This window comes from Medicago sativa, chromosome 4 (genome assembly GCF_051527215.1).
Source record: "Medicago sativa cultivar Bolivia chromosome 4, Bolivia_mono, whole genome shotgun sequence".
Classification (NCBI taxonomy): domain Eukaryota; kingdom Viridiplantae; phylum Streptophyta; class Magnoliopsida; order Fabales; family Fabaceae; genus Medicago; species Medicago sativa.
This window is the reverse complement of record NC_140752.1, coordinates 19,924,120-19,951,189: the sequence shown is the minus strand read 5'-3', so window position 1 is coordinate 19,951,189 and position 27,070 is coordinate 19,924,120. Positions and strand designations below refer to the sequence as shown.

Below are 27,070 nucleotides of genomic sequence, written 5' to 3'. Positions count from 1 at the left end.
TAAGTTTAAAAATTTGAGAAGGTCAAGTAATGTGGGACAAAAAAAATTTCCAAATATTTCAAGTATTGCGGGACCGAGGGAGTAAGTTTTTAATGAAAAATTGTGTATTGAATGCATTGGAAATTGTAATAGTTAACTTTTTAAAAGAATAATTATTTAGAATGTTTAAAGAGTGTCATGAGGCACTCGTTAACACGGCCCATTATTAATCAATAGTATATATATATATAAAGTAAGGTTTTTTATGCCACGTGTCACTTCCACATTCATTCTCAATATTTCTATTATTTTTTCTATTTTTAAAAATCAATATTTTATTGGGTTAATTAAGGAAATGGTCCCTGTAAATATTCAAAATTTTGTTTTTAGTCCATATAAAATAAAATCACACTTTTTAGTCCTTATAAAATTTTTCCGTTAGCATTTTTAGTCCCTATAAAAAATTTCCATCAACATTTTTGGTCCCTAAAATGCTTAAGGAAAATGTCACAGGGACTAAAAAGTGTGATTTTATTTTATAGGGATTAAAAACAAAACTGTGAATATTTATAGGGACTAAAAACTTAATTAACCCTATTTTATTTAACATAAATATCTCAACAACATTTTGATCTTATCCACTCAATATTTTCTTTAAATTTTTATTGAATTTCTAATATTTTATGTAGCAGAAATATCTCAACAAACTACACAACTCAATATTTTCTTTAAATTTTTATTGAATTTCTAATATTTTATGTAGCAGAAATATCTCAACAAACTACACATAATACTTTCAACAAAGTTTACATATACGATATTATTTTATGATTAGAAAACTCCAATTTGTTTATTTGTTTTTAGGAAAAGAAGCTTTAATTAGTTATTACTCCCTCCGTCCCGGTATAATTGACCTACTTTGGTTTTTCACACAGATTAAGAAAAGTGTATAAATGAAGGGGAAAGTGGAATATATTGTATTGGGAATGATAAAAGTAGTATTATTTAGTGTTATATTGTATTGGGAATGATGAAAGCTGTATTGAAAATTGAAATGGATCAGTTATTTTGGGACACTTTTTTTTAGAAAATGGGTCAGTTATTCCGGGACGGAGGTAGTACTAATCTTTTAGCACTATATCATTCAATTAGTTTTTATGTTTGAGGGAAAAAAAGGTTCAATTATTATTTATTTAGTTTTTATGTTTGAGGGAAAAAAAGGTTCAATTATTATTTATTTTTTTGATAAAAAAAGATTCGATTAGTTATTATGTTATCTTTTAGCAACATATTCTAATGCAAATGTTAACTATAAATAAATAAATTTTCGTTAATCACATATTTACATATTTTGAGCACAAGCAGAATCCCCAAACCTTCTTTTCATCTAACATTTTTCCTTCTTCAGGTTTGCCAAACACCAATTTTATTATTTCTCATATATATATATATTTCAACCACTTTCTTCTCTTTCAATCGATTTTTCTCTCTCATACGCATAGGCCATGAAACAAACTCATGACCACATGTTTAAAGGGACCCAAAACTCTTACCATTTAAAGGGACCCAAAACTCTTACCATTCATCTCATCATTTATATTTATTTTTATGATATTATTATAATTGTAAATTTAAATAAATTGAATCTAATATACTGACACATGTATTCGTGCACACAAACTTATAAAATTTATTTAATATCTAACCTGGGCAACGCCGGGTCTCTAAACTAGTTATTAAAGAAGTTAACAAATTATAATTTAATTTCTTAAAAAAAACAAATTATAATTTAATTTTTAAAAGAAATTTAAAATTTAATATAAAGAAAAAAATTGCCATAATAGTAATATTGTTTTGCTTCAAAAAAAAAAAGAGTGGTAATAAAAAGTAGGGGTTTCGTTAAAACCTTGATGAGGGTTTTGGAACTGAGGCAATAAGAAAGAGACCCCGCGCCGCGTCCGTAACCTTCTCCGGTCTCTCTCTGTGCACCATCACTCAGTTTAATAGCTATCCTTCGGAACCTTCCGGAACCGCCATCAGCTCTTGCCGTTCGAACCGCCGTCACTCAAAATGGAAAGTATTGGAGACCATGTTCAGATTAATTCTCAAAGGTAAATCACCTCACCCCTTTTCTTCAAAATAATGCATTGTCCGTGTAAATAATGTTTTACACATTCATCCAATCCAATCCAATCACATCTTATTGCACTGATATTCGTCAAGATATTTTAGGAACTAATATTACAAAGTGATTTATAGGAATGAGATATGATTTGATGTAGTGTTGAACAAATTGTTGATAGTAGTTAGTGAAGCCTGGTGGTTAAGGCTTGGAATTGAGAAGTGTGCTCCTGTCTAGGTCTTAGGTTCAAATCACCCTGGTGTCAACAATTCATGTGTTGGGTCAGTCCATACCGGGTTTTGCTCCTGGCTTCAAGTGGGCCCCGCTAGTGAACGGTGGGATTGGTCCCCATGTTTAGTCAGTATTGAAGCCGGATTTGAGTTAAAAATAAATAAATAAATAAATAAATTGTAGTTAGGTGAATTGAAATATTGCAAAAGGGACACTTCTAAATATAATGAGCGGAGGGTGTACAAAGTGTTGTCAAACGGTGGCTTTAGCAGCTCTATGGTGTAGGAGAATTTTAACAAACTGCTATGTTATGCAATCTGCGATTGACAACACTGATTTGATCGGTGTGTGTGGAAAACTTTTTCATATAGCAAGAAAAGACTGAATCAATATTTGGTTAATGCTATATATGATTCTTATAATTTTGTTTCTTTTTTGAGGTTAGTTATGGAGATGGTGATAGTAATGCACTAATTTTGCCAACTAAGAAGATGAAGAAAAGGAAAGGGATGGAACAGGTAGGGATAGTTTGAACATGGTTATGTGTTCTTTCAATTTGCATTTTTACGCATTTTGTGTGATCGAAATTCTGTTGTATTAGGAACGTGGAAAGAAACGTGGTAAAGTCCAATCAAATAAGAAACAGAAGTTGAGCAAAACTCAGAAAAAGAAGTTGAAGAAATCAGAGGTTTGTAGGGGGGGACAAAAAAAGAATATGATTTTTGTTCTCTTCTTTTTTGTCTTGGGTCTCAGTTTGTTTGGTACATTTCATTTGTGTAGGATGACAAGGAGAAGCAACTTCTGCTGGAAAAAGCCCTTAAGACATTAAAGTAAGTTATTAGTTTGCTACAGTTTCTGCTTTGATGCTGTTTTCTATGGGAAGTGTTAAGTTGTTGAATAAAAAATGGAACTATTTTTATTTTATTGTTTCAGTGAGAACACGCTTCCTGAGTATGCATTTCCTCTTCTGCAGTCATCGTGCAATATCAATCGGGTTTGTATTGTCAAAAACAATTATACTTTTACAAAAATATTAAAAGTCTTAGGGTTGTTTGCCGACTGTTGCCATTGTATATTGTAGGTTGAGACCGTGAAGGAAAAGCGTAGGAAGGCTGTACATTTATTGAAAGAAGGATTGGAGGTCCCACTCCCACACGATGATGACCTGTCAGGGAAACAGGATATTGCATGTACATCTGAATCCGAGGAAGAAGAGATTCATACGGTGCAGGTTAAGGAATTTGAGGAAAATGATGTCATTCAACCTTTTAGAACCGAAAAAGAAATTTTATATACAACTACTGTTCCTTTGGAGTCCCCTCAAGAACTAGTTCACAAAAATGAAGTTGTGAATTATGAAACTGTCGCTGAACCTGTGGCTGACGTTTCCACTGACAAGCAACCTGATGAAATCAGAAGTTCTTCTCCCACCTCTTGTTCTATTGATGACATAAAAAGCAACAATTCAAAGGTATAATCCCTTCTCAGTAATTGGTGGGTGTGCACTGTGCAATCAAGATACAAGATTCAATTTCTTTTTTTCATTTGGAACGTTGAATTTATGACACTTATGAAGTAATAAGCTTTGAGAAAATATTTTTTCATATACTATTGTATACACACTATAGTATGTCTATAAGATTCCATATTGAGTATCTGCAACTTACATCAATGCTTTTTGGCATTTTTTACTTGATACAGGACAGGAAAGATGAGAACCCCTCCACGAACTTCAATGAATTGAGTAATCTTCCACATGTTTCTACACAAAGGCCCTTGACTACTCCTACAGTTGTGCATGTTTATAGGCCACCAGAGGTTCAAGAGAAAAGAAAGGATCTTCCTATTGTCATGATGGAGCAAGAGATAATGGAAGCTATAAACTACAATTCCAGTGTCATCGTATGTGGAGAAACAGGATGTGGTAAAACAACTCAGGTTCCTCAGGTTAGTATACCTTTTACTTGAGTATGTTATGATGGTATTGTCTATCATTCAAAACTAGCTTACATTTTGACTAATGATGACAATATAATAATTTATTATTATTTCAAAATTTATCAGTTTCTTTATGAAGCTGGCTATGGTTCAAGCAAGTTCCATGCTCGCAGTGGTATTATTGGTGTCACTCAACCACGTCGAGTGGCTGTTCTTGCCACAGCAAAGCGTGTGGCATATGAGCTTGGTGTTCGGCTAGGAAAGGAGGTTGGCTTTCAAGTTAGATACGATAAAAAAATTGGAGAAAATTGTTCTATCAAGTTTATGACTGATGGAATTTTGCTGCGAGAAGTTCAGGTTGTTATATTTTACCTTGCTATGTTTCCCTTTTGTTCTTTTTGGTGGTTCTTTTACGAGTTTGTAGCCTTATCTCAAATGATAAATAAGGAGAGACCTTTGTTCAGTTTGTGGGGAAGATAGAAACGTTTGTTCATATTTAGGATCCTTGTAGGTTGCATAAAGTCAATACAGGATAGAATCTTTGAATTTATCATTCCTTAATTAAGAACATGTATTTTTCGGCTCAATACTTGAGAACGTTATCATTTGTATGTGAATGAATGTGCATTTTAGGATTCTGTACATTTCATATCACATTAGATTGGAAACTGACAATGGATTGATTATGACTTTCCTCTTTCATTGGTTTATGTGTATGTACATTTTAGGATTCTGTATTTTTTTTTTTTTTATCACATTAGATTGGAAACTGACAATGGATTGATTACGATTTTTCTCTTTCATTTGTTCATTGGCTATTATTCATAGTAGTTGCAAGTGTCATTGCTATTACCACTGTTGGCAGTGTTGCTGCTGTTTATTACTTTGTGATGATATTGTTTATTCCACTCTATGCTCAGATATGTTGTTCTGATGTAATTGTTCTTACTTGTATTAGTTACACTAAACAAGATGAGTAACAGAATCATTTGTACTTTTGTTGTTTAATTGAATACCTCTGGATGCAGAATGATATTTTATTGAGGCGTTATTCTGTCCTAATTCTTGATGAGGCTCATGAAAGGAGCTTGAACACAGACATTCTGATAGGGATGCTCTCGCGTGTGATCAGAACTCGCCAAAAGGTAAATCAAAGTGTTTCATTATACCAATTTTTTTCAAATTAAGTTTAAATCCGTACTATCTTATTTTGTAATTTCCGTTCATTTAATACTCATGCCACCTACATTCTATTATGATAGATTTATGATGAACAACAGAAGATGGTCCTTTCAGGAGAAAGTATAAGTCCTGATAAAATGGTTTTTCCGTTAAAACTTGTGCTGATGAGTGCCACCTTGCGAGTGCAAGACTTCACATCTGGAAGGTTATTCCACACTCCTCCACCTGTGATAGAAGTTCCTACGAGGCAATTTCCAGTTACAGTGTATTTTGCAAAGAAAACCGAGATAACAGATTATGTTGGTGCTGCATATAAGAAGATCTTGGCAATTCACAAGAAGTTGCCATCTGGGGGAATACTAGTCTTTGTCACTGGACAAAGGGAAGTAGAGGACTTGTGCAGGAAGCTACGCAAAGCTTCAAAGGAGTTTATCATGAAAAAAGTTAAAGCATCTGTGGAAAATGATAGCAATGCGGTCAATGAAACAAGTTCTGTTGAGGGAATAAATATTAATGAGATTAATGAAGCATTTGAGATGCCTAGAAGTTCATCCATGCAACAAACTGATAGGTTTAGTGGTTATGATGAAGATGACAATAATTTTGATGAGAACGAATCTGATTCTTATGATTCAGAAACAGAGAGTGAATTGGAATTCAATGATGATGATAAAAATAATGACGACGGTTCAGAGGACAATAACAATATTGTGGATGTCTTAGGAAATGAAGGAAGTCTTGCTTCATTGAAGGCTGCTTTCGAAAACTTGTCTGGGCAAGCAACATTAAGTTCCTCGAATGTGAATACAGATGGTTTAGACCAATCAAAAGTTGGCAGGGAGAAAATAGCTAGAGAAAATCACAATTCCTCTCCAGGTGCACTCTTTGTTCTACCACTTTATGCTATGCTGCCTGCTGCAGCTCAACTTCGTGTATTTGATGGAGTCAAGGAGGGAGAGAGACTTGTTGTTGTTGCTACAAATGTTGCAGAAACATCTTTAACAATTCCAGGGATTAAGTATGTGGTTGATACTGGAAGGGAAAAGGTGAAGAACTATGATTCCTCTAATGGCATGGAGACATATGAAGTGAAATGGATAAGTAAGGCATCTGCTGCTCAACGTGCAGGCAGAGCTGGAAGAACTGCTGCGGGACACTGTTATCGTCTCTATTCTTCTGCAGCTTTTAGTAATGAATTTCCTGAGTTCTCTCCTGCTGAAGTTGAGAAAGTACCTGTTCATGGTGTTGTCCTTCTCTTGAAATCCATGCAAATTAAGAAGGTAAGTTTGATATTTTGATTTTACGAGTTTTCATTCCATCTACTTGTTTATATTGGATGTTATCATTAACTATAAGGCAAGGAAGTAGGTTTTCCACTATATATCACTAGCAATTTGGTTTATGGTGTTATATACTACTTATATTCTTAGTTTTGCTCGTGAACTGTCAACTTTGTTCCACGCGTGATTTTATTGAGCCTTTCTATTGTCTGATAATTTGATTTTCTCAATTCCTACTCAAACTGGATTTTTATATCAATGATTTTTTTTTATATAGGTTGCAAACTTCCCGTTTCCTACTTCTCTTAAGGCTGCTTCCCTGCTTGAAGCTGAGAATTGCTTGAGAGCTCTTGAAGCACTTGATAGCAATGATGAGCTCACACTTTTGGGAAAAGCCATGGCACTTTATCCTTTGAGTCCTCGTCATTCTAGAATGATCCTTACTGTTATAAAAAATACAAGGTACAAGCGTATTCGTAACTCAAGTCTGCTTTTGGCATATGCTGTTGCAGCTGCTGCTGCTTTGAGTTTGCCGAATCCTTTTGTAATGCAATATGAAGGAAATGATAGCAACAAAGATTCAGAAACTTCTGTGAAATCTAGAATGGGAGACAATGAGAACAATATTGATAAAACAGAAAAGACGAAGAGAAAGAAACTAAAACAGACCTCTAAAGTTGCTCGTGAAAAGTTTCGAATTGTCAGTAGTGATGCGCTAGCCATAGCATATGCCTTGCAGTGTTTTGAACATTCACAGAATTCAGTACAATTCTGTGAAGACAATGCATTGCATTTCAAAACCATGGATGAAATGTCCAAACTTAGACAGCAACTACTCAGATTGGTCTTTTTTCAGAGTGATAAAGGTGGTTTAGAACAAGAGTACTCATGGACTCATGGAACAATAGAGGATGTGGAACATGCTTGGCGAGTTTCTTCTGCGCACTATCCTCTCCCTCTGGTTGAGGAAAGGCTCATTTGTCAAGCAATATGTGCTGGCTGGGCAGATAGGGTTGCCAAACGTATTCCAATTTCTTCGAAGACCGCTGATGGAGAGACAATTTCTCGTGCCGGTAGGTATCAGTCATGCATGGTTGATGAAAGTATTTTCATTCATCGTTGGTCATCAGTTTCTACTGTACGCCCCGAGTTTCTGGTTTACAATGAGCTATTAGAGACAAAAAGACCAAACAAAGAAGGGGAGACGAGTGCGAAGAGAGCATACATGCATGGAGTAACGAATGTGGACCCAACTTGGCTAGTTGAGAATGCAAAGTCTTCATGCATCTTCTCTCCGCCCCTGACAGATCCCAGGCCATTTTATGATGCACAGGCTGACCAAGTAAAATGTTGGGTCATCCCAACCTTTGGACGCTTCTGTTGGGAGCTTCCTAAGCATTCAATACCCATTAGCAATGTCGAGCTTCGGGTGCAGGTGTTTGCCTATGCTTTACTTGAAGGTCAGGTGTGTCCATGTTTGAAATCAGTTCGAAAATACATGTCAGCCCCTCCTGAAACTATTTTGAGGAGAGAATCCTTTGGTCAAAAAAGGGTAGGAAATCTTATAAGCAAGTTAAATAGCAGGTTGATTGATAGCTCTGCCATGTTGAGAATAGTGTGGAAGCAGAATCCAAGAGAGTTATTTTCAGAAATTTTGGATTGGTTTCAACAGGGTTTTCGCAAGCACTTTGAAGAGCTATGGTTACAAATACTTGGCGAAGTGCTGCAAGAGACACAAGAACGACCTCTGCATAAAAGTTTAAAAAGAAAGTCAAAAGTAAAATCTAAATCGCGGCAATGATTGCTCGACAGTTAAGGTAAAATTGCATATGAAACTCCTACATTTGGCTGTTTTCATAGTTCAAGGCCATCTCTAGATTAGTTTTGAGAGCTTATTATTCAAAACAATTGTATGCTTCTTCAAAGTCCTTTTAAAGTTGTAGAAGTTATATGAGAGAGCTTCTAAAAAGCTGAGATACAGATGCTATTTTAACTGGCACTAGAATTGTCTAAATTTTGTTTACTTATTGCAATATTCTTCATTCTTTTAGTATTTCTAAGTGCTTCAAGTTTATCTAAACTCTGAAGTGACTCTAAGTTATGTACTACCAAGTATTAAGCAATTTTGTGTGAAATATTTTCTTTGTAATTGTTGTTTTCTTAATAGAGTTCAGAAGAGAACATTTTTACAGATAAATTTACAATTTATAATCTAAATTGTGGATAATTTTATTTGATCTTAAAGCAGGAAACTTTAATTCGGCAGCATGATCATCTGACTGTATTTTAGGATTAAAGCAGAACATGTTCATGAAATGAGTCTAGTCCTCATCAAGTGGCATTTATCCAATCCTAATTTTCTATACTTTCTGGCGGATCAGATACAGAAATAATACCCATTATCAGAAAACTAAAAGCAACTCTAATGTGGTTCTTAATTTTAAGAATCTGTTTTAACTTGAGTTCATAAGAATTCTACTACTGGAGTGAACTTTTTTGGTGTTTTTAAATCTAATGTGGCTTTGTAGGGTTTAATTAAAAAGTTAAGAACACGGGTTTTACCATTGATATGACCAAATGCTACAATACCATAAGTGCATACTTGTATGAAAATTTTGGATTTCGATTCCATGCTGTCTGAAAATCTTATGTCAAGTATTTTGGATCGTTCCATCGATCAAGATGGGACAATTTTCGAAGTGTAGATTTAGAATTTGATTTATTGAATTTAAAATTTGATCTTGAACAATCGAAATTTACTTCAATGTGTGGATCCTTGACATCAAGAAATCTATTTTTGAACATTTTTGTGAAAGTGGAATGAACATACTTTTATAATCCAAGGAAAATTATATTATGAGTTTAATCTATATATGTTGTCAATTAATGAATTAAAAATAGATGGTTTGTCATACCACTGATATTGTATATAAATTAAACTCGTATATTATTTTTCTCTAATGCAACGGAACTTCACACCACTGATTGTGTAATTATTTTTTCGCAAATGATTTCTTTTACACATTTTGACACCATAAAAACATACGGTTTTCATCTTTTTCTCTCAGATAAAAAACAAGTACTATTCTGAAAGAAGAAAAAAAGTAACTTGCAGTATATTACATTGCATACAATACCCAACATTCTGCAACTACATTGCATTAAGATTTCCTTTTTTACTTATTAAGATTGTTCTTTAATCCCATCCACAAATGCAATATTGTCATTTTTCGTTCAACCTAATTCAAATTATTATTTTTACTGAACCTAATTCAAATGATCCAATGGAGTTAGTACACTTAAACGTTTTTCAATTTGAAACGGAGAAAATTATTGTCCCTGCTTGAAGTAGTTATAAATGTAAACGTGAATTTTCAAATTGTTACAAATAACCCATCATAGAGGTCTTCACACTCTCGGTGGAAGTTCAACATACTCCCTCCGGTCTCAAATATAAGAAAAGATTTCTTTTTTAGGTTCATTGAGTAGTTAATGTATCTGGTCTACATTGTAAAGCAAATACATTAATTATTCAATGAACCTAAAAAAGGAATCTTTTCTTATATTTGAGACCGGAGGGAGTACAAGATTATGAGTTAGTCAATTTCTTATCAACGGAGTTAATCTTAAATTTAATTAGCATATTGTCAAAAATACTTGCTACTGACAAGCTCACTGATCATTATAAAAGAGTTGTTGAATTCGAATTGGAAAGTGAATCTTTCTCACACTCGTAGAGAAGGGAATGCATGTGCAAATTTTTTTTGCAAAGTTTGGTTCTAGAAATGACATCAAGATTCACCCTTCTAAAGGCTTGAAGACTTTGTTTCAATCTGATGCCTCAAGAATTATGCATTCTCAACCTTAGTCATTTTCCGTTGTTTGTCGTTTGTTTTCTTACTTTTGCATTTGCACCCAAAAGAAAGTATAAAAAATAATTTTACTTCTTTAATTTTTAAGATTATTGCACTTTTAACTTCATTATCAAACATATTAATCAATTCATTTAGGCTTTGTTTGGGAGTTTGGAGGGGAGGGGAGGGGAGGGTTTTGGAAAAAAGGAAGGAGCAAGTGAAAGAAATAGAAGACATTGGGAGGAGAGGGCTTTGGAGGTTAATTTTTTACTCATAATAAAAAATCCCCCTCATTTGGGAGAACTCAAAAATTGTATTGGGGGAGGGTTTTGGGGGGTTATGGAGGGTTTATATGAATTTTTCAAATTCAATCTACGTTGTTATAATATTCTTAAAATTAAAAGTATATTAATCATAAGTATTAGTTTATCATTCTCTAAAAAACCGTTTTTTCAAAAAATGTGAATTTTTTGTCCATTTTTCTATATATTTCCAACCCCCCAAAGCCCTCCCCTCCCTTCCCCTCCAAACTCCCAAACAAAGCCTTATGATCTTATGACTAAGATAATAGGAATCAATCTTGTTATTCTTGATGCGATCAAGGTGCTTTTGCATGATAGGATCCCATTCAACAATCATCTCAACAAGAGATAATCTTGTCATTTGTTCCACGAAAAGCTAAATTTTGTTTAGCAATATATCTCAAGGTGCTTGTTCATGATATTCTACTGTAATTATTGATAAATGCTATACAAATAAAATAATGAATAGTGTTATTTAATTGGTGAATAAAAAAAAAACTATTGAATCGGTCCAGGTCTAAAAGATTCAACATAATGTGTTTGCACCGAAAAAGACAAAAAAGAAAAAAAAATATCAGAAACGCCCACCGTGGGGCTCGAACCCACGACCACAAGGTTAAGAGCCTTGCGCTCTACCAACTGAGCTAGACGGGCTTGTTGCTATCATGTCATTCGTTTCAAATATAACACATTCTAAAATACATTTAGTGTGATAGTGTGAACTTTCCTATTCAAAAAATAAATTGAAGTTGTAAAATTTTGAAAAACTTAAATTTATATTTTATGAAACAAACAATACATTTTGGATATTTAAATAAGAGCTTTTTTAAATAATGACACTTATCTCTCGACATATATAGCGGCAACAAATAATTTACGTGGTAAAATAATTGGGATTGAACTTCTTATGTTCAAGTTTAGTTTCAATAGTGTGTGTTGAAAGGTAGAGATAGATTTGTTTTGAATGACAAATATTAGTATGTTAATTATTATTAGTATTTTTAATCGTGTCTGTTGAAAAGTAGAGATAGATTTATTTTGAATGGCAAATGTTAGTATGTTAATTAAATTATTATTATTATGTTAGTATTTTTTTTCTCGTTGCCATGAATTGGACTCTGGATTTTTCACTTCTCAACTCATTTAATCCATTAACTCAAACCAGTTAAGTTACCCAACAACCCTAAAAGAAAGTCGAGATAGATGGATTAAAAACGTTATTAATTTATTATTTGAATATTTACAACTCATTTGCTTATTTTGAATGTTGGATGCAAAATGAAAAGTACATTAATATAAAAAAATAGATATACAAAGGATTGGGGGCATAGACAACCCTGAAGGGTATTTACACATTACATCCATAATGTTATGAAACCTACCCTAAAGGGTGTTGAAAACAAAACAAATTGATTTGTAAAGATCTGTGTTTCGGTTTTAAAGATCGTTGAGTGACTATTTTTATTCAGAAATATTTTTCATATTAAATTATGTGGAACAGTCTTTTTTCAAGAAATAGTACATACAAATAATTCTTGGGAAATTCAATTTAAAAAAAAATGAGTTTTTCATAACATTTTTTAATCGCAAGTGACATAAGTTGTTTGCTATTTTGAAAAACTAAAAACATCGAGTTTTCAAAAAGAACATTTAAAAAGAGACAAATGTACACATATCACTCAATAAAAACTATAAATATTGTTGTGAATTCGAGGAGTGTTTATGTTAAATTGACATCATCACTAATTTAGAGTTAAGATGGAGATTGTTGTGAAAGTGACTCAAAATTGGAGTTTTGAATCTGTCAAAATCGGGACCTGAATGGTGCTGTCCGGGCTCGAATTTGGCTGAGGTTTTTCAGCATGTTGCTACTTGAAAAATCGGTGGTCGTATGGGTAAAATCGGGGCTCGAATTTGCCAGCAGAAAATATAACAGAAACGTATTTTTTTGCTGAGATTTGTTCCAATTTTATGAGGGATACTTTTACAACAAATATCATAGAAGGGCATTGTCTCATGTAGTTGTTTGATTGATATAAGGACACCAGATAGGTTTTAAAGCATGAGAAATTAACAATAATAAATCGGATTAGAAGTTGGAGGTTGATAATTCAAACTATAAAAACTAATTATCTAACACCCTTCTACCCTTCTCTCAAAAAAAAAAAAAAAAAAACCCTTCTACCCTAAATATCATATAAAAATGTTACAACATAAGCTTTGGGTCTTAGTTCAATTCCATCAACAATTAATCCACCTTTTAAGTGCACACCTTTGACTTCCTTGAGACACATTCTCACCTCTTGAATTTGAGCTTTTTCAGTGTAGAAACTCCCTAACTCAATCTCCAACCATTCATCATTATGCTCACAATTGCAAAGACAAGAGGCTTTCCCATTTCTTTTACAGTTTGAACGTATACATGGTAACAAATCTAACCCATGAGCACTATCCACATTTTTCACTTTTAGATATGCTCCATACATTGTTTTTGGTGACAACATTTCATTGTTTATGCTCCCTATAGTTTCTAGATAGCAAATGGTTCTAAGTTCAGCAACTTCTGCAAACCTACACACAAAACCACAAATAGGGGTAGAAACTTGTTAAATATGTTCATTTTTCAATCACAAATTGGACCCGTTTTCTCTATATAATAAAATGGTTAAATATTTATTTATTTTTTACAAAATTTTAATCTTTCATTTAATTTCAATATCATATACTTGATAAAATTAAGAGGGACTAGAAAGTCATTCTTGTAATTCGTGCGAATTAGAAAGTATATGTAGTCATACATCAACAAACAATAAAATTTAAAATAATTATAGGGACTAAAAACATATTTAATTATAAAAAAATTTGATCAACTAATATTACTACTAAGATTATATTTTTAAAGGTAAGTAGAGAACAAATTTGATTATTTTTGTGTGTCAATGGATGTTATTGTCCCATACCCAAGAATATATATATATATATATATATATATATATATATATATATATATATATATTACACTTTTAATTAGAGAATTAGGATGATGCACAAACCGTGAGCCTTGAACTTGTCTCCAAGACCAATGTAGAGGGTTGTTTCCAAATGTAATTGAAAGTTGCCTTGCACTCAACGAATAACAGATTTTGCCTGTTGTTTTCTCAATTGAAAACATCTATTTCATTGACAAGGTATAGTTAAAGAGATTAATTAGAATAGACTAACAGTGTAAAACAACTTTATATTATCAATCAATTAAAATCATCAAATTAGACAAATATTTTGTCTATTCTAATTAATCACATATTCTGACTTGTATACCCACAATAAATAATTAATTAGTAAATGAAAATATAAACGCATATTCTTAACTGGTGATTTGTGTATCCACAAGCAGCGGAGCAAATATGGATTTAAATTCATATTAGTAAATTCCAACTAATATGAATTTATTAAATTCATATTTGCTCCCCCGCCTGAGCACACACAAGCAACCTTAAGTTAACAATGATTGCATTTATATTGCAAATGTTTGCGTCCTCCATTCTCTATTGGATATTCTATAATAGCGTTTATATGAAAAAAAAAAAAAAAGAAAAAAAAAAAGATATGATAAACCAATGTGTAATAGCGGTTATAGGTACAAAGTGATATCATAAACCATCTATGAAGCACGGACACTCCTTGGATAAGGCGTGTCCCCGTGTCAGACACGTGTCGTATCCGACACCAACACGACACCGACACATATAATTACACTGCATTTTGTGATTTTCTAAAAAATTTAGCTGTGTCGGCGAGTCGGTGTCCGTGTCCGTATCCGTGCTTCATAGTAAACCATCTTTTAGGTATAAAGAGTTATCATAGACCCCCTTATTATAGCTCTCAAAGTTTAAAACGCTATCTTGACGCGCGCGTCTATATGTGTGTGTTGTGTGTGTATGATATATTATTTTAAAAAAAAAAATGTCCTTAGTTATTTTTCAAAAAAAAATGTCCTTAACTATAAACCCTTTTGAAGAAAAAAAAAACTGTTTTAAAATATAAAACCAATTTCAAACTATTATATGTACACATTTATTTCTTAATATATTCACTGTAAATATTATAAGTGTTTTGGAAGACGTAAAATAAAAAATAAACATATTTTATAAAAGGAAAATTATTATAAGTACACATGTTTTTCTTTACATATATAATATTACATTAGATTTTTTTGAGCTATTATATAATACATTGGATAATTTTTTGAGGGATAATACATTAGACATCTACTTAGATTTTAGAATGTATGGAAAAGTTGCCCAAGGGACATGTAAATAATAATATTTTGTTCTTGCTAATTTTTTCTTAGAAAAATTTGTTTTGACAATTTAAAAGTTGTTTAATAATATTTCTTATTCTGTATCCAAAAGTTATTACACTGTTCAAATATCAACTTTTTTTTCTTAGTATTCATGGTCTCTCAACTAAATCCTACATGAATTGCCACCCTACGTGTCTGGAGGTCATTATTTGCCATATATTGATCAACTTGACAAATGTGGCCTGCATATTTCCAACTCATGAGTCACGTGATTTTTGTTTTTGACGTAATGAGTCAGGCGACTTATGGATATACGATTATCAATAATTAACCTAACCTTTCTTCCCTTCCTTTTACATAAAAATTCAACACAATTCGTATTCTTTGAATAATTACAGTTAATCATATTATATATGTGGCTTTGTTTAATATAAACAAGCAAACTAGTATTAAATCATTAAATCTCATTATATTTCTTTTATTTTTAGGGTTAATTATGTTTCTAGTCCCTATAAAATAGCGACCTTGTAAGTTTAGTCCCTACTTAATTTTAATAGCATTTTTAGTCCCTATAAAAAAAAATTTACTTATAATTTTAGTCCCTGCTAAAACAAAGTTTGATTAATTATCCTTAAACTCTTAAATTTTTGAACGGTTTTTTTGAGACAAGATTAGAACACTATGAAAGGTTCGTTTACTAAAATTTAGAATTTTCTGACATGAAATGAATTAAATATGAATTTTTTAAAACGACAAAAGTTAAAGATAAAAAGTAATAAAATCTGGATGTAGAAATCAAATTTGCAATAATTTTTTGCGGACGAACTTTTAGTAATGTTCTAAACATGTCTGTAAAAAATTGTTCAAAAATTTAAGAGTTTAAGCATAAATTAAACAAATTTGAATTGAGTAGGGACTAATACTCAGTGCAGAAAAACAAAATTAGGGACTAAAAATGCTATTAAAATTAAGTATGGACTAAACTTACAAAGTCGCTATTTTATAGGGACTAGAAACATAATTAACCCTTATTTTTATAGTGAAAATTATTTATTCAATAGTAGAAAGAGAAAAACACTGTGCATGGCAGCAGAAGATATATGTCCCTTATAGACTTGACTTATGTAGGACATGTTATAAGATAATTTGTCAACAATAATTTTTTATGAATAAGGAATATTCTTAATGCACTTGTTAATTTTGGATACAAAACACCAACATAACATAGCACTATAACATAACATATATGAATAGTATATACTAATATTTGTCCTTTAAAACAAAATTAAAATTACCTTATTACCGTCGTCAATTAGTTGGGGTTTACATAACCTGACAAATAATTCTTTCTTTGATGAACAAGGCAATGGGGGATCCACCAACCTAGAAACAATTCCTTGATAATTATGTGGCAAAAATTTCTCCCACACACTATCTGAATCTGCCATAGATTGCACAACTGAGGAGATTAGAGAAACCATACACACATCAATAGGTGATGTATATGATAAAATATGTGCAAAACAATCTTGAGGTAGAATTTCCATACTGTAGTGATTATTATTTTTTTTTTTCACTAATGTTGAAAACTTTGAAATGAAAATATGAAAAAATTTCAAGGTGCTTTGATTTCTATATTGTTAACTCAACTGGTAAGCTATGCTTTTATATATTACAATATACGTATGCTGTGGGTGACGGGGTCCATACATATGCTAGTATGACGACATATTGTTTTTAATATGCATGAGGATGTCAACATGGAGGCAAATCATGTGCACATCTGAAATCAGATTGTCATTTTTCATAATATCTATGAGAATAATAATCACTGTTAACCCATATGAGAAAGAAAAGTTTGTGTAAACAGTATAGAAAGAAAAATATATTGAGAAAAGATAGAGTATCGTGTCTCTTCCCTTATCAAAAGGGTACTTGTTCAATGTTGTCCAGGAATTCCATCAAATGGGTCTTAAATATAATCCAAGGTCTTCCTCAAAAAAAAAAAAATAATAATAATCCAAGGTAGTAAATTGATGAAATTATTAGCCAACATATAATCCACAATAAGTATCGTTTTTTCATTTAATGGAAAATAAAGTAATGAAATTATATGAATGCTTTAAATTTTCAATGTGTAAAAGATCAAATAAAGTAATCAAACAATTAAGCTCAGGTAGTTAACGAGATCTATCAAATGACGAATTTTTAAGGAGAATCTGGGTTCGATTTCTGAATGGAACAATTCTTACCGTATTTTACTTGCATTTCAGTCGAACTCCAGATTAACAAAAACTCTTCCCTTCGGATCGTTAAAAAAATCGAATCACAATAATGCAAAATTGTCGCAACCCTGATATGATAAATTCAACGGTATATAAAAAGATTAAATATGTTTTTGTCCCTATAAATAAAATTTTAAGAGTTAAACCCATGTTTTTATATCCGTGAGGGTCGTATTGTCAACTCACTGACACTTCTTGTTGTTGATTCACTTTGTTTCTTCTGTTCTCATAAAATAATGTCACCATATCACGTTTGTTCTCATTCAACACAATAATTTGGTATCATCTAAACCACTTCTAATAAATTAAATCATTTTCGTATTTAAAATGGATTTTTTTTTTTGGAGCAATTGTTATACACGTTTGGTGATAATGAATTTTTTTATTACACGTTTAATTAACTAGAGTCATCAAATTATAAAAAGCGATGGACTTCAAGCATAAATGCTTTAAAAATCAAACGTAAAATGACATGTGATTGTTTTATTTTAATTTTCTTTGCAACTATGGCATGGACTTGTGTAATAATCGTATAAAAATTTACACTTTTTTTTTTTTTATCTCAACCCTTTGAGTTTGATTGAGTTTAGTAAATTCTAATATTATTACAGTCATAGTTCAAACTAAGGTTTTCCCTATCAATTCAACCACAGCTAAAATTCATTAATCATTTGCTTAAAAAAATAACACTAATCATGCATCAAAATTACACTATATTTCAAGAAATTATAGATTAAACTTTTAAAAAGATAAATTAAACTCTTAAAATGTTACATTTAAAAACAAATAGGCTTAAATAAGTTTTAAGCCCTATAAAATAAATATATCATATTTAATTTTTAGTCCTTCTATATTTTTGTATTCAAACAATGATATTTCAAATATTTTCTTTCAACATTTTTTGTCTTTGTTTTTAAATCAACTCAAGTTGATGATGTAAGGACCACAAAGAACTTAATGAAGGTTTAGCCAATATACCCAGTATATTGCTTCTCAATACAACCTTTTGAGAATTAGGTTTAGAAAAAAGTTTTTTATTCCATTTTTTGTCGGTTCCTTCACCATTTGACGGTGAGTGTTTCGACCCACTGCCTTTACCTCAAATAGGTAACAAGAAAAAGAATTGGATTGCGCTCGTTCCCTATTTTATCAATCAAATTCACCTGTCGCTCCCCTAACATTTTGGGCAAGATCCACCACTGCGGATATGCCGAATGCATAAATGCACCAAATTAACCACCTAAACTATTATGTGGCGGTATATTAGCTACTACCACCTTGCAAATACTCACTATTTATAAGCATAATGCATCCGATGATTGGTCGATGTTTATAAGCATAATGAAAGAGTATAGCGCTTACTGCTACTGTATATTCCTCTATCCAAAACTAGACTGCATTTCTTGTATTAAGCACATGAAACTGTGGAATTCAAGCTCAGCAAATTTAAATTTTTCAGAGGAAATCAAATATCCGAATCTAAGGTAGTACGAATAATATTTACAGTATATTCATGTATTCTGCCAAAAGCATAAAATTGAAGCCCTTTGGATGCTTCAGCACTAATATATGAATTAATCACATTTGGATTCAGACTTTACCAAGAAACTTCTGGCTTCTTCATCACTGACATCACTGTATTGTGAAAACAAAGAACAATTATGATATGGTAAAGTGAAAAGAAAAAAAACTTTAAAATAAATTAAACCATTAGAGAAAGAGATCATGCAAAAAATACCTGTCTATAGCTTCTGTTTTGGGGATCAATGTGAGTCCCTTAGCAGCAAGATGTTCGCAGAAACTTTGAAGGTTTTTCTCTTGGCAGAAATTGCAAAGATGTTTAAGGAAATCGTTGAATTGTTTTGGTTCCTTCACATAAATAAGTTTGTGAAATCAACAAGTTACCATTCTCATGCAAAAAGAAGCATAGGAGGATTGAACAAACAAATTCATAGAGGGATAAGATAACAAATAAATTAGAATGCAGTGTTGTTAATCGCGGACTGTAGAAAATAGTGGTTGTTCAACGTCCACTATGCTACATTGCTATAGCGCTAGTGATCTGTTCAAATTCTGCTATGCTATAGTGCGCTATTTGTAATAACACACTGATAATAAGTTAAATAGGGATGTCCTAATTTTTTTATTTTTTATTTTGCATTCAAGAGGAAATGGATTACCTGCTCAAGGATGCAACCTTTGCGAAGCGCAACTAAACAGTCCAGTGCTTTGGGATAGTTATCACCTTCATGGGAGTCCTCTACCATATCAAATATTTTATCTTTCATATCCTTGATTGCTTTTACAACCCAATCTGGACTGTCTCGGCGTGAAATCATGGCTTCAAAATCTTGGACAGGAGTCAGATCCCCGATTTTCTCAACTTTAATAGATGTATATTCGATGAGATTGGCAGGCGGGGCAGTGATGTTTTCTTTACCCTCTTCATCACTTGTCTTTTCTCGCAAAAAACGCCTTGGCTTTTTCTGCAGTGAGATATTTCAAATATAAAACTTATCTGAAATTAGTACCATCTACTCGACTAAGAACTAAGTACTCATTCTTACCAAGGGATTTCCCTGCAGCTCAAAAGATCTACGATATGAGTCAATGACAGATTGGTTTTGCAAAACCAAGTCAGTCTCAGGTTCTGTAATTTTTCTGAGTGTATAATCGAGAGGAGGTACTGAAGCATCTGGATGCTTTGATTTCAGATCAAGATAATGATAAAAGCGCTGAAAAGACAAAATCTGATGTCAGAAACTAAACTTTAAACCCTTGTAAGAGAAAAAAATCAAAAAGAAAATGGAAAAGAAGGAAGTAAACTAGACACAGATAGGTGGATCAAATATGTACCGCCAGTACTGGATTTGGGGTAAAGTCAGGAAGCAAAACTTCCTGTTTCCCGTCTGGTGCAAGATCAAGCATTTTTATGAAGTTAGCTGCTGATTCTAGTTGTTGTTCATTTGGCTGGCACGATGCTGGGAAACTACTGAAAGAAGGAAACTGAAACTCACGCACATCATCAGCAAAAGGAAGAATATTGAAGTAAAATGAATCAGGCTGCACATCATAATCATAAAAGCAAGAAACAGTTAATTATTAAATAAAAAAGGAAGTCACAGAATAGAAACCAGTGAAAGTAAACCAAAAAATAACACAAACTGAGACCAAAAACAAAAACCTACAAGATTTTCTCTATCAGATACATTGGGTGTCAAGACCCCAATAACAACATTCGCTTGTCCCTGTCTCCAGACGCACCGTAAAATTGCCACCTTATTCATTTCCTTCATAGCCCTTGATAGTGCAGAAACTGCCTGTACAGCCTTTGTATTTCCCGGTTCAGCTATGAACACATAGACATCTTTCATGTATTGGTGTCTTTAGTGTACACATTTTAAAACAAAAAGAAAAGCGAAATAATGAGTCAGGAAATCTTCTTTAGGTTTTATAAAATTAAATCAGATACAATCCATTAAAGCATATGCAATCTTACCTCAATATATTAGAAGAATCAGTAAATCCCAAAAGCTTCACACCCTTTTCCGGTTTGAACTTTACAGCATCCCACTCAGCAGAGGAAATAGGAATTATTTGAGGCCCATATCGATAACCTTTAATTCTTTGATCTGGAGGGACAACTTTATCCGGATCTGCAGAACTCTTGTACTCATAATCTACTTTGACTTCATGTGTTGCGAATTTATCAGTTTGAGGAGCCTTATCAGAGTATTTCTTCAGAGTTGGAAATTTCTCTTCTTGTGTTTTCTTGTACACCATTACCTGATTATCATTTAAGGTTTCATGAAAATAAAATGTCTTTTCTTACAAATCACTGCTTTATTTAAAAAAGAAAATTTGATAGGTAATACAAATAAAATATTACGTTAAACATTAAGATGAAGGAAAAACAACATCAAAGATGCCTTCATATGTTTTCACCATGCCTTAAATTATTCAATATAAAGATTAAGATTCATATTGTCTATAACCAACTCAAACTTGTAGCATTTCAAAATCGTTAATGGAAAAACATGCAAAATGAAAGACGATTAACCAACTATGATAGGTACAATTATTCATTATGGACCTGGAGACTAAATCTACATATCATATTACAAATCTTACCTTGATCCTCAGTTTTGGGCTGAATTCAAGATCCCCTCTGAAAACTGTCACTGGAGTTATATTTCGAGTTTTAAGAGCACCAAACAAAGAAATTGGATCCTCAACATACAACAATCTTGTCTGTGTTTCCTTCGAAAAAATATTTAAAAGACGATCATTCTCATCCATTATTTCCTTGTTTGCATCTTGACTAAGTTTTCCTCGTACAATTATACTTTCCATTTTCATACCATGAGATGTCATTTGCTTAGCAATCGTGGTAACTTGCTCTTCTTTTGATCCTTCATAAGGATCTTTTATTGGACACTGTGCATTTGTAATAAGGCAAAGACGTTTCTTTCCCTTGTTAGTATCTCCAAACTTTTTTATTAACATATCCATGGCAACAATGACAGCATCAAGAACTAACATCGAAGTCAAGGTAACCAGAAAAGAGTATAAGAGATCTATTACGACAAACAGAAAGGTTTTCAGGAAAATATTAGCTCATTATACCAATCACATACAAGACTGCCCCATCAACAAAAATTAAGTTAAAAAAAAACTGTTCTTGAAGCAGTCATTAAAATTTATAACAGGAGACTTTTGTTTATGTAAAAAACTGCACATATATAGCCAGTTATTAAAAAGAATAAAACAGAACTAAAATGAGAGATAAATGGCAGTGAGAATACGTGGTAGGAATCAGAAACACAAATCTATGAAATCTTATAATCTACTCCCTCCGTTTCAAAATGAGTGTCGCTTTAGCAAAAAAAAATTGTTTCAAAATGAATGTCACTTTCAGTTTCCAATGCAATAATAACTTTTTCTTTTCAATTGTACCCTCCAATTAATACTCTCCACACTACTTCCAAAATATTACTTTTAAAACTAACCAATAGTTATTAAGGATAGTTTGGTAAAATAACCATTCTATTTCTTTTAATCATTGCGTTTCTTAATATGTGTGTAAACACCTAAAACGACACTCATTTTGAAACGGAGGGAGTAATAGAAAGGAATTTTCGAAAGGATAAACTTTTAATGACAGATGGTCTAGTTATTTTTCATAAGCTAGTAGCATCACTATTTTAAAGTAGGTTGAAATTCAAAAGCATATTTATTTTCAGTAAATAAGATATACTTTATGTGGCGTGTATAACTTTAAGGATACAATCACCATCAGTAGTTCCTCGAGGCAGTTGTTGTAAAGCCTCAACAATGTCTCCATCCACAACTTTAGAATTTTTCGAAACCACAACATGCTGATATCCACCAACTTCTGTAGTTAGTTCATTATCCGTGTCTGAAAATAGTAAACGCAAAAAAAGGTGAGAGATGTCTTCGATCAAACTCAAATAACAACAAAACTACATGAGTCTTTTCCCAATAGGTAGAGTCAACTGCATAGATCAAACAGAGTCATAATATCCTACCCTATATCATGTCTAAAGATAAACCATTTAAATATAAATTCTTTTTAGTGGTTTGAACTACAAATTTTTCTAGGTTTCCCCTCTAATTACCAGACAATCACCCATCTAATCTACTTTCCTTACCAAGGCTTCTAGTTTTTAATGTAGGTGCTACCTCAAAATTTTCTTTAATATATTCACTTTTAACTATCTTGCTTTGCACATGAACTCACCCATCTTAACATTCAAAATTTTCTTTAATATATTCACTTTTAACTATCTTGCTTTGCACATGAACTCACCCATCTTAACATTCTTATCTCTACAAAATTGAACTTATTGTCTTGTTGGCCTTGTAACATTCAGTCCTATATACAATATTACAAGTTTACAGTCTCATGTAATAAAATTTTCCTTACTCTTGAGGAATACTTCTTTATCACAAAAAAGTCAAAGCACTCCTTCATAACATAAAAACAACCGAATTTAAGAAAATAACTAGTAAAACGAACATTCTTCCCATGACAAACTGCAGTTACTCGTGACAGTATAAACAATAAATCAAAATGGAAAACCTTGATCAAAATTTTAAGTACGAAAAACAAATTCCTATTAACCCTGTTCCCAATTCTGTACTGATGTATAGCAGAACAGTAATAGGAATAGGCCAAAAGTTATGAAGATGGAAGAATCTAAGATTTTCGAAAAACCTGGACTTTACCAGAACCAGATCCTGTTTCACTGATACTCCTCCCCATTTCCCTTCAACCTTAATATTTTCTTCTCTTCCAACTAAACTAACTACTTAACTTTTTGTTTTTTTTTTCCTTAAAAATAAATAAATAAATAAACTAACTACTTAACTGTAGTTAATCATTCCCCTTAGAGCCGGAGCTTATGGCCTAACTCGGCCATACATAAAGGTAAAGACTGTTCAAGCCTCTATAAGCACTACATAGGCCATATATCTAATCCATATATCAAGTTGATGTGGGGCGCTCAACACCTTCTCACACTCAGGATTGGACATCAAAAGCACGGACTAATGCGCGGGAAATAACTATAATCTCAAGTTCTCAATACCCCAAAGACTGAACATCTGAAGGATGGACAAATGCAGGGGTAATAACAGAGACCGCGATCCTACAACAAATCTAAATAGGCACTAATATCATATTAAAACTGGAGCTGAGGGTTTAACTCAGCCCCACAAAATCGACTTGTAAGATGAGGACTGCCCAAGCCTTTATAAGCATTACGAAAGCCATATATGTAGTTGATATATGGAACTCTCGACAATATTGTTCCAAGGAGATCTCTGCACTATGATGTAAGCACTAGTTGCACCAAACATGAGGAGTGTATTGTTAGATAACCCAATGGTTAGTTATTTACAATCCCATGGTAGTAAGATAGGGTTTAACAGACGAAGAGCATCTTGTCATTTGTGTAATTGCGGATTTGAGCTAGGGAATTGCAGACCTTGAAGTTCTGCAACATCTTCAGTGTTATTGGCTCCGGATGGCTAACCATGGCAGAAGGCCAAAAATTCACTATTTTAAGCCACCATTTCCGCCATAAAACACAACGGCACCACCACCCTTCACAAATTGACCATAGCGGTTGGCAAAAATCCCACCACCGCAATCATGGCCACTATTTGATAACACTGAACATCTTCCTGTAACTGACCATCATTCTAATACAGTATCCGACTCCTATCATCAATGTAATCAAGATAGCAGAGATTCTACTTAAAACAAAAATGAAACATAACAAATAAACACCAAGTCAACAACATGCGCCACATATTTGCATCATAAAAAAGATTAGAGTAAGTACCTTCTGTTCCAAATAATATAATCCCCACTTCATCATATTTGTTATAAATCAACTGCACGTTATTATGCAAACAAACATAAAAAATAAATAAATAAAATAGTCATGTTAGTATTGAAGTTCTTAGTAAACAAAACCAAACACAAAAATGGAATAGTAACAACTTAAAAATAATAGGTTTCAATATGTTTTTGTCCCTGCAAATATATCATTTTTTGCTTTTAGTCCCTATAAATATTTTTTGTCCCTGCAAATATACTAATTTTTTCTTTTGATCCTTATTGTTTTAATCTCTTCAAAATTTACTCATATTGCTATTTGTCCGTAATACGTATAATATTTGATTTTAGTCCCTTAAAATAAAGACTCAAATGAATTTAACAATTACCAATTTCAATATAAACAAATTTTGTATTTGCAGTTACTAAAAACAAAAAGATTAAAGATACAATTAGATCTCTCCCAATTTCCTTTCACAGCCCAATTCCGTCCCTTACAAAAAATAATACTCAAATTAGTCCGTAACATTTTTATACAGAGGACAAATTAATCTTCGATTCATTATAACATAAAGACTAATTTATCCACAATTTGAAAATAGCTGACACTAGTTTGTTTGGTGTTATTTTTTGTCGGATACTAAATTGGGCCGCGAAAAAATTGTGAGAGATGGTATTCAATGGTACAAAAAATTTACGGAATAAAATAAAAAAAAAATAGTAAATTTGTAGGATTTAAGAATATGTTGAAACTTGAAACCAGAAATAATAGTACCTTTTTCTGTACAAGCATGGAACAGACTTTCTCAACTTCAGGAAGAACAGGATGCATGGATGGGCCCACATCAAGCAGCAAAAGCAAAGCTTCCTGTGTATTATTTCACATTTAAGAGTTCAAAAAAATGAGAAAATTAGAAAAGGGGAAAATGGGAAAAAATAGAAGTAAAACCCTAAACCCAGAAGAATGGAGTGAGGGAATGGAACAGGGTAATGGAAAAGGAAGGAAAAATCGAACCTTGTTGCGAGCCATAGATGGAAAAGGGAGAGAGAGAGAGAGAGAGAGTGTGCGCGTGTAATAAAGGGTGTAAAGGTTAAGCTTGCAGAGGAAGACGATGATGGGTTTGGCTTATTCGTCTTCCCGCTTCAAAAGATTGGTCAAATTCGTTTCCAACAAGATTCACAAGTAGTATTGCTTTTGTGACAAATCATTTTTTTTTTTTGAAGGATTTCACTTAATATTTTATTGCTATATTTTTTTTAGATTAAAAAAGAAAGAAAATAATTGTCCAATACATTTCAACACCTTATTTAATTTTTTTGTCAAAAAAAAAACACCTTATTTAATTTTTGTTGCACCCTAAAATTGATAAAATTATCCTTAAATAAATTTTAATTTTTAAATTCATCCAAAACTCATTGCATCGTTCTTCCTATTTTAAAATTAAGTTTAAGGAGATCATGTAAAGTGAGTTTTAGTATACATACCTGTTTAAGTGGAACGTGTGAACTGAATTTGAGTGTACATACTTAAACTGAAATTTGTGATAACCTCTTCAACTTGTTTAATGATTCTACGTAATCTTATTTTAAGTGGGTACATGTAAAAGTCGGTTTACAAGTACCTACTTAAATTGAATTTAAGTTAACCTCAACCTTTAAATGAATGTTTACTTAAAAAAAATTACTTAAATTTAGTTAATGTTAATGTGTGGTGCACCATCAAATACTCGTCGCTTGTAGAGTGCATAACATATCAGCATGTTGTGAAGGTGAGAAAAACACAAGAAGGGGGGTTGAATTGTGTTTTAGAAAAATTCTTCGTTTCTCCTAAAAACTGAACACACTGATCAGAAGCTAAGCGAGACAGCTTCTGAAGTGATAATCAGAATCTAAATGCAGCGGAATAAAACAGAGAGAGAGAAGAAGAACGACACAAAGCAATTATACTGGTTCCTTCCACAATCCGGAAGTAGTCCAGTCCCCCTTGCACTTCCAAGGAGATTTCACTAAGAGTAATATCTGATTACAATTGCTCAAGCACACAAGCAAGAGACTTCCTTTGCTCAAGCACACAAGCTAGAGACTTCCTTTGCTCAAGAACACAATCAAGAGACTTCCTGCTCAAGCACAACTGCAAGAGACTTCCTAACTAAACAAAATTACACAGAAAATTGTTTAAGGTTGAACACTTGATATACAATCAGAGGTGCTCACAATACAAATCAGAT

The 27,070-nt window shown here is 32.4% G+C and overlaps 3 protein-coding genes and 1 non-coding gene across 4 annotated transcripts; 1 reads left to right on the top strand and 3 right to left on the bottom strand.

Moving 5' to 3' along the window:
* The first annotated feature begins 1,888 nt into the window (after positions 1-1,888).
* Positions 1,889-8,949, top strand: FAS4 (RNA helicase family protein). Its single transcript, XM_085700458.1, has 11 exons — positions 1,889-2,090; positions 2,778-2,850; positions 2,934-3,020; positions 3,113-3,162; positions 3,266-3,326; positions 3,414-3,803; positions 4,034-4,279; positions 4,397-4,627; positions 5,299-5,415; positions 5,533-6,732; positions 7,010-8,949. Exons 1-11 carry the CDS (start codon positions 2,050-2,052, stop codon positions 8,531-8,533), a joined length of 4,020 nt encoding a protein of 1,339 aa, XP_085556584.1. The 5' UTR covers positions 1,889-2,049; the 3' UTR covers positions 8,534-8,949.
* A 2,520-nt stretch (positions 8,950-11,469) lies between these two features.
* TRNAK-CUU (transfer RNA lysine (anticodon CUU)) lies at positions 11,470-11,542 on the bottom strand. Its single transcript has one exon. It is a non-coding gene; the product is annotated as a tRNA-Lys (tRNA).
* A 1,342-nt stretch (positions 11,543-12,884) lies between these two features.
* LOC146927056 (F-box protein VBF-like) lies at positions 12,885-16,839 on the bottom strand. The gene is made up of 3 exons (XM_085700457.1): positions 16,487-16,839; positions 13,942-14,060; positions 12,885-13,459 (listed from the first exon to the last, which is right to left on the bottom strand). The coding sequence occupies exons 1-3, from the start codon at positions 16,736-16,738 to the stop codon at positions 13,075-13,077; spliced, it is 756 nt and encodes a 251-aa protein (XP_085556583.1). The 5' UTR covers positions 16,739-16,839; the 3' UTR covers positions 12,885-13,074.
* A 2,011-nt stretch (positions 16,840-18,850) lies between these two features.
* Positions 18,851-26,010, bottom strand: KU80 (Ku80 family protein). The gene is made up of 12 exons (XM_085700452.1): positions 25,858-26,010; positions 25,618-25,710; positions 24,847-24,898; positions 22,764-22,895; positions 21,608-22,011; positions 20,976-21,262; positions 20,665-20,860; positions 20,333-20,539; positions 20,044-20,211; positions 19,657-19,962; positions 19,215-19,345; positions 18,851-19,111 (listed from the first exon to the last, which is right to left on the bottom strand). Exons 1-12 carry the CDS (start codon positions 25,870-25,872, stop codon positions 19,051-19,053), a joined length of 2,052 nt encoding a protein of 683 aa, XP_085556578.1. The 5' UTR covers positions 25,873-26,010; the 3' UTR covers positions 18,851-19,050.
* Between the last annotated feature and the right edge of the window lie 1,060 nt (positions 26,011-27,070).